At 49.8% G+C, this 11,309-nt stretch overlaps 1 protein-coding gene across 1 annotated transcript; it reads left to right on the top strand.

Moving 5' to 3' along the window:
- The first annotated feature begins 1,971 nt into the window (after nucleotides 1-1,971).
- On the top strand, nucleotides 1,972-9,001 carry Chmp7 (charged multivesicular body protein 7). Its single transcript, XM_013034406.1, has 9 exons — nucleotides 1,972-2,169; nucleotides 4,837-5,022; nucleotides 5,127-5,260; nucleotides 5,760-5,808; nucleotides 6,025-6,144; nucleotides 6,404-6,502; nucleotides 6,725-6,785; nucleotides 7,172-7,351; nucleotides 7,541-9,001. The coding sequence occupies exons 1-9, from the start codon at nucleotides 1,972-1,974 to the stop codon at nucleotides 7,591-7,593; spliced, it is 1,080 nt and encodes a 359-aa protein (XP_012889860.1). The 3' UTR covers nucleotides 7,594-9,001.
- The last annotated feature ends 2,308 nt before the right edge of the window (nucleotides 9,002-11,309 follow it).

The following is an 11,309-nucleotide window of genomic DNA, read 5'->3' as shown; positions in this document are numbered from 1 at the left end:
CAGGGCGCGCCGCGCCCCTCCCGGGGTCCAGCCCGGAGGGGGCGGGCGGGGTGGTTCAGTGGACAGAGGAGGAGATCGGGCTATGCCTGGCAGGGAGAGCTAGGGTCCGGAGGGGTGGTCATTGGGGGTGGCGTCTGGCACAGTCCCATTAAAGGGGTGGCAGGCGAAAGGTGACCAGGATGTACTTGTCTGGACTGGAATCCCGTTATGCAGTTACTGTAGCATATATCATGTGTAGGTATGTGTTAGGGTTATGTAGTTATAAGGGCCTCCACATTTTTGGACCACTCCTGGAGCAGATCTACGAGATGGGTACTTTGGACTAAGGATCAGAGCTAGAAAGAGGATTCATAAGGAAGAGAGCCACAAGAGAGCTAACCCTGGCTCAGGCGATGCATCTGGCTTACCCTAGATGGAGGCTGTTTGGAACAGAAAGGGCTTACCTAGGATTCCTGAAAAGATCTTTAGGCGACCACGTGGTTTTGAGGTGCTTGGGGAGGTGGCATTGCGACCTAGTGGATGTATACAAAACTTCAATGTATGACGGCACTTGGCACATCCCAGTCCATCTGACCTCTCAGCAGTTGTATGGCAAGATAATAGTTTTCCTCAGCAGAAAAGGGGGCTGACTTTCAGAGAGATCCCGTGCTGTTGACAGTTAGCTGTATCCTTGGGTCTGGACCCCCTGGTTTCTGGATTCTAAATGACTTGCACTTTATAATGAATATATCACACCAAAACCGGCCCAGCCTGGTGCTTCCTTTAGTGCATGAAGGAGAAAGTCAAGGCAAGTGCTTTAAGCTTGCTGTTCTTTCACATTAAGTGGTCACTCTTCTCCATGTCTGTTCCTAGTACCTTCTGTTGAGTGACTTTGACATGCAAGCCTTTCTGAAATTCTTTCTGAGAAAGTACACTGCAGAAAAAGTTTTACTTCATGTAGAAAGTGGAGAACAGGAGACATAGTTGCTGAAGGAAGTCAGTGACCAAATGACCCTCCTTATTACAGAGACTGTCAGCTACCACTTCTAATGCAGCCCTTCAACACTAGATGCCTCTCCTCCTGAGTGCTCTCTACTTACACTTCCGGGTACTTGACTAGTCCCCAGGGAGCTCTTTCTCTGTGGGTAGATAACATAGTAGTTAACAGCTTTGCCTGAGGGCCACACAGCTGGGCTCAAATCTTGGCTCTTCCATTTGCTAAATTATGTGGCCCTGGAGAGATAAGGTTCCAGCCCAAGAAGGTACATCTTTAAGCTTTAGTCAACCAGTTATAAATGGTGGTGATGTAGTATGAGGATATGATGATCCTCTTTATAGATCCCTTAATATTGTGACTGCCCCAGTAGTAGATGTAGCCTCCACTCTAATCAGTACCAGGCAATACTTAGGTCTAATCTCTAGAAAGCCCTGCTCTGGTCATCCTTGTGTTCTTCATTAGGTTTTGTGCTTGCTGGCCATCCATTGTTGTAATTTTCTTTGACACAGGGTCTTGCTATGTGGCCGAGACTGGCCTAGAACTCACTCACTATGTAGTCCTGGCTAGCCTTAGACTCACACTCTCCTGTCTCAACCTCCAGTGCTGGAATTGGAAGCGTGTGTCACCATACCAAGCAATTTCTGTTATTTTTATTTGATTGTTTCCAGCTTCATTTGTAAAAGGAAACCTCAGCACAGGTTCCACGGCGCCTCCTATGTGTCTGGGGTCTGTTGTCTTAGTAATACGCTTGTGTTCAGAGACAGATTAATCATAGATTCTACTGGGCCCTAGTCTCCCCACTAGTTGACGTGCTGATGACACCATGTATTGTGCAGAGTGGTGGTGAAGCTTAGAGCTGGAATATAAATGGTGGCACCTCTGTAGCTGGTGCAGAACAGATGCCTAGCAAACGGGCATTACAGAGCTGATCAAACACCTCTGAGGGGGAGGAGCAGGTGGGGCCTGGAGTGGGCCATTGCATTAAATGCTCCTACATGCCTTTCTCCTCCTCGTCCTGCAGCCGAGGGGAGCTGCAAAGAGAATCGGACTTCATGGCCAGTGTAGACAGCAGCTGGATCTCCTGGGGGGTCGGTGTGTTCCTGCTGAAGCCCCTCAAGTGGACTCTTTCTAACATGCTAGGGGATAACAAGGTTCCGGCCGAGGAGGTGCTGGTGGCTCTGGAGCTGCTGAAGGTAGGTGTGCAGGAGGGCAGGTGTGGCTGTGGCTGTGGGAGGCTCCGCACACGTTCTTGGGAAAGGACTGTCTGTTCTTACAGTAACAGTTAATAGCTGCCTTTGCCTGATCAATCTTCCACTGTACTGTGTAGCATTATGTATCTCTTATTTCTACATTTCATGGGTGACCCTTTATCCAGGACTTGTGAAGAACAGTTGATGACTTGCAATTGTAGGGATTAATGATAGGCTGAGTTACTTTTTATAGTAAAGCAACAAGTTTATTGAATGTGAAAAAGTAGACACTGTAGAGAGGGGCCCCAGAGCCAGAGTCTGTTCTAGGCTGAGTTTAAAAGTGCTTTGCCTTCAGTAGGTTTTTTTTTAATTGTTGTTTTGTTCTTTTGTTTTGTTTCTGTGCCATTCCTGGGGCTTGAACTCAGGGCCTAGGCACTGTCCCTGAACTTTTTTTGCTCAAGGCTAGAACACTACTACTTGAGTTATAGCTCCACCTCCAGCTTTTTGATAATTATTTGGAGATAAGATTCTCATATTTTTCTGCCCAGGCTGGCTTGGAACTGCAGTCTTCAGATCTCAGCCTTGTGAGTAGCTAGAATTACAGGTATGAGTTCATACTAGTATTGCCTGGACTGGCTTTGAACCATGAACTACCTACTCCTGCTTCTGAGTAACTAGGATTACAGGGGTACACCACTGATTGTCTGCTGTACACATTTCCTTTGGTACTGCGTAGGCATCCCAAAATAACATTTCCGGGGCGGAATGTTTCCTCTGTCTTTTCAAGTATGCCCTCCTTCCCACATCTGCACACTAAGTACAGCATCACAGCCACCTGTCCTTCAAGTCAGAAGCTTTTCCTCTTTCTCCTTTGATACTGTTTGCAATCACTAGGAGCTACCAGGTTTTCCGGGGGAGGAGTTTTGCTATTGTTTCAGCAGTACTGAGTTTTGAACTTGGCACTTCTCTTTTGCTGGATTCCACCTTTTCTCTCTCTGGATTGCCTCTAATCCTAACTCTTTATTCCATGTTTTCCAAGGTTGGCTGGCTCTCTGTTAACCCAGACATAGCAGTGCCTCCGGCAATCTGCCCTCTGCAGAACAAAGTCTGATGTGTTGTATTACACATTGGTGTAGGGGGCCTTCCTCCTGCCCTCTTCCCTGCCACGGGACCATGCACGCTCACACATGCTCAGGTTCACCCACAGTGCAGAAGTGGCCCTCCACTTACTGCTCACAGTTACACCCACAACTCTCCACTTGTTTTAAAAAATTTTTTTGTTGGTCATGAGGCTTGAACTCTGGGCCTAGACACTGTCCCTGAGCTCTTCAGCTCAAGACTAGTGCTCTACCACTTTGAGCCACAGCACCACTTCTGGTTTTCTGGTGATTAATTGGAAATAAGAGTCTGATGGACTTTCTTTCCTGCTGGGGCTGGCTTTGAACCACAATCCTCAGATCTCAGCCTCCTGAGTAGCTAGGGTTATAGGCATGAGCCACTGATACCAGGCTTGCTGACAATATCTTTTTTTTTTTGTCGGTTGTGGGGCTTGAACTCTGGGCCTGGGCGCTGTCCCTCAGCTCTTCAGTTCAAGGAGAGCACTCTACCACTTGAGCTACAGCGCCACTTCCCGTTTTCTGGTGGTTTATTGGAGATAGGAGTCTCACGATCTCTCCTGCCCAGGCTGGCTTTGAACCGCGATCCTCAGATTTCAGCCTCCTGAGTAGCTAGGATTATAGGCGTGAGCCACCAGCGCCCGGCTAGCTGACAATATCTTTTGAAGAGACCTGGATACTTCCTGAACTCCTCCTGATGCTATAGATATGAACTACTGGTGCCTGGCTGGTTTTGTTTTTTAAGAAACCTCCACCTCTCCAGGTTTCCTTCCCTATAGATGGAGAATTGGCATGCCTACCTCAGGAAACATTTCTTGTTCATGGGAATTGTTTCCAGTCTATTTCTTATTCTTCCCACTAGCCCCATCCCTCCTTTTGACCATATACTTTTCTCAAACCTCTCTAGGCTCAGTAACATTCACTTCTGTGATATTGCCAAATGGTATGAAGTTGGAGAGACTAGGATGGGTAGCAGGGAGTAGGGAATTAGGTGTCACCCTTCGGTGATACCTGAGGCTGAGATCTGAGAATCTCAGTTTGAAACCATCCCAGGCAAAAAAATGCATGAGATTCTTATTTAGTCATGGGGCATGAAATTGGGGCCTAGACACTGTCCCTAAAGTTTTTCACTCAAGGTTAGTGCTCTACTACTTAGACCCACAGCGTCACTTCTAGTTTTCTGTGGTTAATTGGCACAAGGACTTTCCTGCTTGGGATCCTCAGATCTCAGCCTCTTGAGTAGCTAAAATTACAAGTATGACCTACTGGTGCCTAGCTTCCCATGAGATTCTTACTTCCAATAAAGCCCCTAGAAAGTTGGAAGTGGAACAATGGCTCAAGTGGTAGAGTGCTAGCCTTGAGTATAAAAGCTCAGAGACAGCGCCCAGGCTCTGAATTCAGGCCCCAGAGGCAGCACAAAACAAAATCCACAAACTCTTTCCTTTTCAAAAAGCTTCCACGTAGGCCTGATGGGGTAGGTGCTCCCAGGCTCTAGCTTTGTGTGATCCTTGTTCTGAAGTGCATTGCATCTTGGGAGCCCTACTTTGTCCTGTAGGAAAAGGCCGAGGAGGTGTACCGTCTGTACCAGAACTCGCCCCTGTCCTCCCACCCTGTGGTGGCCCTGTCAGAGCTGAGTACCCTGTGCGCCAACTCCTGCCCAGACGAGAGGACCTTCTACCTGGTATTGCTTCAGCTGCAGAAGGAGAAGAGAGTCACGGTCCTGGAGCAGAACGGGGAGAAGGTAGGGGTACAGTGCTTTGTTCAGCCAGCACCCACTTGCCCGCCCCTGCTTGCAGACGTGTCAGCCTGTGTAGTGGGGCAGCAGTCATTTGTCTCTGTTTCCAGATTGTGAAGTTTGCCCGGGGCCCGCATGCCAAGGTGTCTCCTGTCAACGACGTGGATGTTGGCGTCTACCAGCTGATGCAGAGCGAGCAGCTTCTCTCACGCAAGGTCGAGTCCTTGTCCCAGGAAGCTGAGAGGTAACTCCTCCCGTCCCCCCAGACAAGCATGGGTGTCTGGGGTTCTATCAGAAGTAAAAAAGCTTAGTTTCAGACTGCTTGCCTAGAATGCTCAAATCCCTTGGTTCAATTCCCAGCACTGCAGAAAAATAAAAAACAATGTGGTTACTATTACCACAGTACGAACTGCTCACTGCAGAAACTCTGAAAAACACAAATTGCTGTAATGGAGAAAAATTATGACTCAATTCTCCCTCCAGAGATTTCATTGGCTAGTATCTTCTTTATGCTCTTGCGTACCAGTGTCTGTTCAGCCAGTGTTGGTCAAGACTGACACAGCTCCCTTGGCTAGCATGCCTCACCACAGGCAGATGTCCAGGCCTTACTAGGCCTTGATGCCCGACTTGGGCCTTGATCTTCCCCTTAGAAACCACCTTCCCTAGGTCTGCTCTCAGGCACTGTCACGCCCTTGCCACCCCATCCTGGGACATAACCCGCCTCTCCATCCTTTGTTTCCCAGGTGTAAAGAAGAAGCCCGGCGGGCATGCCGAGCAGGAAAGAAGCAATTGGTGAGTCCTGCCTACCTCATGTCCAGTTGTACAGTGCTGTCCTCGGCTGGCAGGGAGAGGGGCCTGTCGTTCAAAGCAGCCTGCTTGGTGCTCATGAGGAGAGGGCTTCGCAGCTCTTTACAAATGAGAGAGAAGTCCAGGGGCAGTCTTGCTGTCTTCCTCCTGCCTTGTGGGCTACCCTGTCTGCTCCTGGCCTCAATTTCCCCTGTCCCCTAGGCACTGAGGTCTCTCAAGGCTAAGCAACGGACGGAGAAGCGCATCGAGGCCCTGCATGCCAAGCTGGACACTGTACAAGGCATCCTGGATCGAATCTACGCCTCCCAGACAGACCAGATGGTAGCCGCGCCTCCCTTGCCCCCTTCCCCAGCCCCACCACTTGCTGCTCTCCCCTCCTGTGGATGCCTGGGTTCTTCCTGGGTGGGGGTGGGGGCTTTTACCTTCCCAGTCTGAAAGTTTGGCCTCAAACTTCTTTTGGTGAGGCAGATCAACCTTGAGTGGGCAAAACAAAACGAAAACCTCTTTCCGAGATGTAGCAATACTGTGTGTATTTTGCCAGATGTTTGTGGAGTGCTCTGATAACCTGACTTCCCTTTAGGTCTTCAATGCCTACCAAGCTGGGGTGGGGGCGCTGAAGCTCTCCATGAAGGATATCACGGTGGAGAAGGCGGAGAGCCTTGTAGACCAGATCCAGGAGGTAGGGGAGGGCAGCGGGGAGGGCAGGAGGGGAGGACAGGTGCGGATGCTGGGAGGGACATGCGCAGAAGGAAACCAAGGAGGACACATTTGGTTCTTTCACAGTCCACTTTTCCCAGACTAACTGATAACTTTGTGAACTTGAAGAAGTTTTCCTTGCTTCTCAGGTCTTTGTGTGCTGGGGCCGCTATCCCCAGTTCAACGCTTTGTGTTTGTCTTCCAGCTCTGTGACACCCAGGATGAAGTTTCTCAGACTCTAGCTGGTGGGGTAACCAACGGTTTAGGTGGGTCCCTCCCCTTCTTTTCCTTCCCCTTCCTGCCGTACTGTTCAGGTATATTGACAAGGTGACAACTCCTCCTCTCCTTTCCTGTGCTGTGCCTGGTTTGATCACGGACTGGCTGCCCCGCTGTGGGGCGCACCTGCGGGAGAAACTTGGGGGTTGATTTACGAGCTACTCATCGGCACTTCCTCTTCATCAAGGGGCAGGGCACCCGGTTTGTGGGGGCAGCAGCATATATTACCCGGAGGTGCCCTCTGCCTCCTGACTCCCATGGCTCTAACCACAGGGAGGCCTGGGCAGCTGCTAAGCTGAGCCCGTGTGGATAACCCCTGTTTGGACTCATTTGTGCACTCACTCCATAGAGCTGATGCATGCCATCTTTTTTGTAGATTTTGACAGTGAGGAACTGGAGAAGGAGTTGGACATCCTCCTCCAGGACACCACCAAAGATCCTCTGGACCTGCCCAGCAGCCCCCACGAGACGCTCTATACCAACAGTGTGCCTAGCCCTAGGATCTCGGATGCCGAACTTGAAGCTGAACTTGAGAAACTGTCCTTATCAGAGGGAGGTATGGAGCTGTTTTCCCGGGTGGCCAGACAGCATGTGGCCCTCTGGCTGACAGAGGAGCCAGGCACCGAATGAATGGGCTCCTGCCCAAGCACTCAGTTTGCCTGGGTACCGAGGACAAAGGGGTTGTTATTTCTATGAAGACTCGATCTCTTACCATCCTGCCTCGTATCGTCATTTCCTCTTGCAGGTCTGGCCCCAAGCAGTAAATCTCCAAAAAGGCAATTGGAACCAGCTCTCTGAAGCCATTGGAGGACCTCAAGTGAAGGACCTCATGTACAAGAGACAGCTTGGTGTGTGTACATAGTTATTTAAATGAGAAACACTCAGAATTTGTTGGAAGAGATGGAAGGAGAGCCACTTGGATGTATCTGGATGCCGCCACTCCCGACTGGGCAGGTACACTTTTGGAAGCGATGCTGCTAAGGCGTGCTCCCGTCTGGCATCCTGGACCTGCCTTCCCATCTTCTAGTGCCACCGTTTATACCGTTCTGTGTTCGCCCTGTCGTCTCGCATCGCCTGCGTTCTTGCCATGGGCTCAGGTTTGTCTTCACCCACCAGCTTTGTTCCCACCAGTGCAGGTGGAAGGTTGACTGCTTTGCCACATCAGCGCCTGCCCTCCACCCCCAGGCATCGTAAGAGCGATCTGCTCTGTCTGTCATGCCAGGAAAGCAACTCACTCCTGTCCCACTGTTGCCATTGGCAAAGAGAAGAATGAGTAACTTGGCGTTTTACTTGAGGGACTTCACAGCTGCTACATCCATAGAGAAACATACAGTGTACCAGATTTTTCTATAAGGGTTGCTTGTCATATTTTTTCACATGTGTAGAAAAAGCAGTCAGCACTGAGTGTCCCTGGCCACAAGGCTTGGGAGAAGGCTCTCGTGGTGGTCCTGTGCAGCCTCTTTCTCTCTTCCTTCTTACCCAGAAGCAGATCTACTAGTGGGGGAAAGGATTAATCTTGGCCTCTTGTGCTGGGGCAGGGAGGGAGCCCAGGTAACCCCTGGGCTTCAACATGTCCAAAACATACTGTTTTAAAGACGTAACATTTTTCTTGCCCGGCTCCTCTCATGGAATAACTTAATATACATATATATTTTTTTGTTTCCAGAGCAAGCCACACAATACCACACCTCCCCTTCTTGAGCAGGGCACACACCGGCAGGCTCCCTGTGTGAATCTGGCCAGCATGTCACTGCGCAGCCTTGCTCAGGGCAGGGGATCGGAGCCAGAATGTGCAATAGGAGCCAGCAGTTGAGGCCGCCTTCCCGGCCCGCTGTGGGCTTCCTTGGGCCCTGCTATGCACTTGCTCTTGCCTGCCGCAGGCACATCTTCCCCCTTCTGGATAGGGATGGGGGGATATAACGGGCGGGCGGGAGAGGGTCTGAAGGTTCCTGCAATGTGGAGAAGAAAGATGACAGCCACACTGCCACTCGGCTGCCCAGGGACAAGGACTCTGCCTGGCGTCCTTTGTCCACCTCTCACCGGAAGTGGTGCGGAGCAGACCAGAGGACTCTGCCCCAGGCTGCGGGCACAAATCAATGTACGAATCTCTCCACTCGACCTTGGTACACAGAAATGTTGGGGGTGAAGAGAAACAATCACTATTTTTTCTTTTTTATCTGGTGAATAATTAAAAGAGAAAACTCTACTACTTGTCTGTGTCTCTTCTTTAGGGTTCTCCCCCCCCCTCCCCGACACACACACATGTTTTCATACTGTGGCTCTTCCACCTCAGGCTTCCGGAGAAGGTGGAGCAGCCGGATAGATGTGCTGACGGTAGGAAAGGCGGTCACTAATCCATCCCTGTTGGGTCAGCCCCGCGTGTGGCGGCAGCTTCTCACAGGGCTCCTGTCTCCCTTCTGGGCTGCGGTGCACCTTGTTCTCAGGTTAGTCCTTTGATGGGATCTGAGCCCTTGTGATCCAGTCACCTGGAGAACCACCTCTGAACACTGCTTTAAGGGGAGCAAGCTTCAACACCTGAGTTTTGAGTGTGAGGCCGTAAGTTCAAACCCCAGTACTATCATCATCACAGAGAGATTCTTAGGTGATTTTTTTTTTTTTTTTTTTGCCAGTCCTGAGCTTGAACTCAGGGCTGGGGCACTGTCCCTGAGCTTTTGCTCAAGGCTAACACTCTACCACTTGAGCCACAGCGCCACTTCTGGCTTTTTCTGTGTATGTGGTACTGAGGAATCGAACCCAGAGCTTCATGCCTGCTAGGCAAGCACTCTACCACTAAGCCACATTCCCAGCCCTCTTAGGTGATTTTTCAAAGAAAAGCATGTGGGTCCCAGGTAAGAGGATGGACAACACACACTTGTCCAGTGTTTCAAAATGTAGCCTCTTGATACTCTTCCTCTGATGACCGCAAGGACTTGTGTCTAGATTTTGTGGTCACACCCTTCTAGGAGTGCCCTCCTATAACTCAGGATGGGGAGTGCTCAGGAAGGGACATTTGCACATTCCTAGTTTAATGTACAGTTAATCTATAAAAGTAGACTGCGTTGGAGCCTCGGTGGTTCATGCCTGTAATCCCACTCAGAAGGCTGAGATCTGAGGATCCCAGTTTGAAGCCAGGCTGGTTAGGAAAGTTGAGAGACTTCTATCTCCACCCAATGAAATAAAACCAACAACAAAAACCCCTTCTGTGGACAGCTAACGAGGGCGTGGAGGCAGGGGAGGCTGAAAAAGAAAGTTCTGAGACTGCGTCTCATGGCTGCACTTGTGGGGGTTTTCAGTAATGCACAACCAAGTTCCTAAGAGAAGGAATCTCAAGGGATGAAAACCCAGAACTTAAGAACAGAAGAACTAAAGCCAGCTCCCTGACATGGGCTGTGTAGAATCATAGGGCATATAAATTAGCAGCCACCTAGGGACAGGTGAGTACAATGGCTTGTGAAGAAAAACAACAAAAATGGGTCTAAGATCAAGATTCTCCTGTTGCTGGCCCCACCTGGCTTCCTAGGTCAGATCTTCACGTCCAGCTATTGTAATAAATCTTGGGGAGGTGAGGGCATTGTCTCAGGCGCCGATTGGTGGTATTACAAAAGAAGGGCCCCTCTTTACCTTTTCCAACTATTTGAAGATACAGCTAGAAGGTACCACTTTTTTTTTTTTTTTTTTTTGCTGGTCGTGAACCTGAACTCTGGGCCTAGGCGCTGTCTCTCAGCTCTTCAGCTCAAGGCAAGCACTCTACCACTTGAGCCATAGCGCCACTTCTGGCTTTTTCTGTTTATGTGGTGCTGAGGAATGGAACCCAGGGCCTCATGCATGCAAGGCAAGCACTCTACCACTGAGCCACCTTCCCAGCCCAGAAGGTGCCACTTGTGAACCAGGAAATGGAACCTCACCAGACACACAAACCCCTGCCTAGCCTTGTTCTTGGATTTTCCAGACTTTGAAACTGAGCAATAAAGGCTTGCTGCTCCTAAGGCACGCCTCAGTGCTATTTTATTACAGCAGCCTGAACAGACTAAAATATACACTACAGTGTGAATCTTATCTAACCCCATACATATGACTTAGAAGTATGTGTATGTGTGTGCAAATGTACTCAGGGCCTGGGCACAATCTCTGAGCTTTTTGACTCAAGGCTAGCACTCTGCCACTTAAGCCACAACTCTACTTCTGGCATTTTTGCTGTTTAATTGGAGATGAGAGTCTCACAGACTTTCCTGCTGGGACTGGCTTCAAACCACAATCCTCATATCCTAACCTCCTGAGTAGCTGGGCATGGGTCACCGGAGCCCAACATTACTGTTTGTGAGACCAGGAGAAAAACCCATAAACCTTGTTATGGTTTTAGTTTATCTGTCTCTCAGTAGCTCTCTCTGTGGAATTTTTTTTTTTTTTTTGGTCCGGTCGTGGGCCTGAACTCTGGGCCTGGGCACTGTCCCTCAGCTCTTCAGCTCAAGGCTAGCACTCTAGCGCTTGAGCCATAGAGCCACTTCTGGCTTTTT

Source organism: Dipodomys ordii, unplaced genomic scaffold (assembly GCF_000151885.1).
Source record: "Dipodomys ordii isolate 6190 unplaced genomic scaffold, Dord_2.0 Scaffold189, whole genome shotgun sequence".
Lineage (NCBI taxonomy): Eukaryota > Metazoa > Chordata > Mammalia > Rodentia > Heteromyidae > Dipodomys > Dipodomys ordii.
This window is presented reverse-complemented; position numbering and strand designations above follow the sequence as displayed.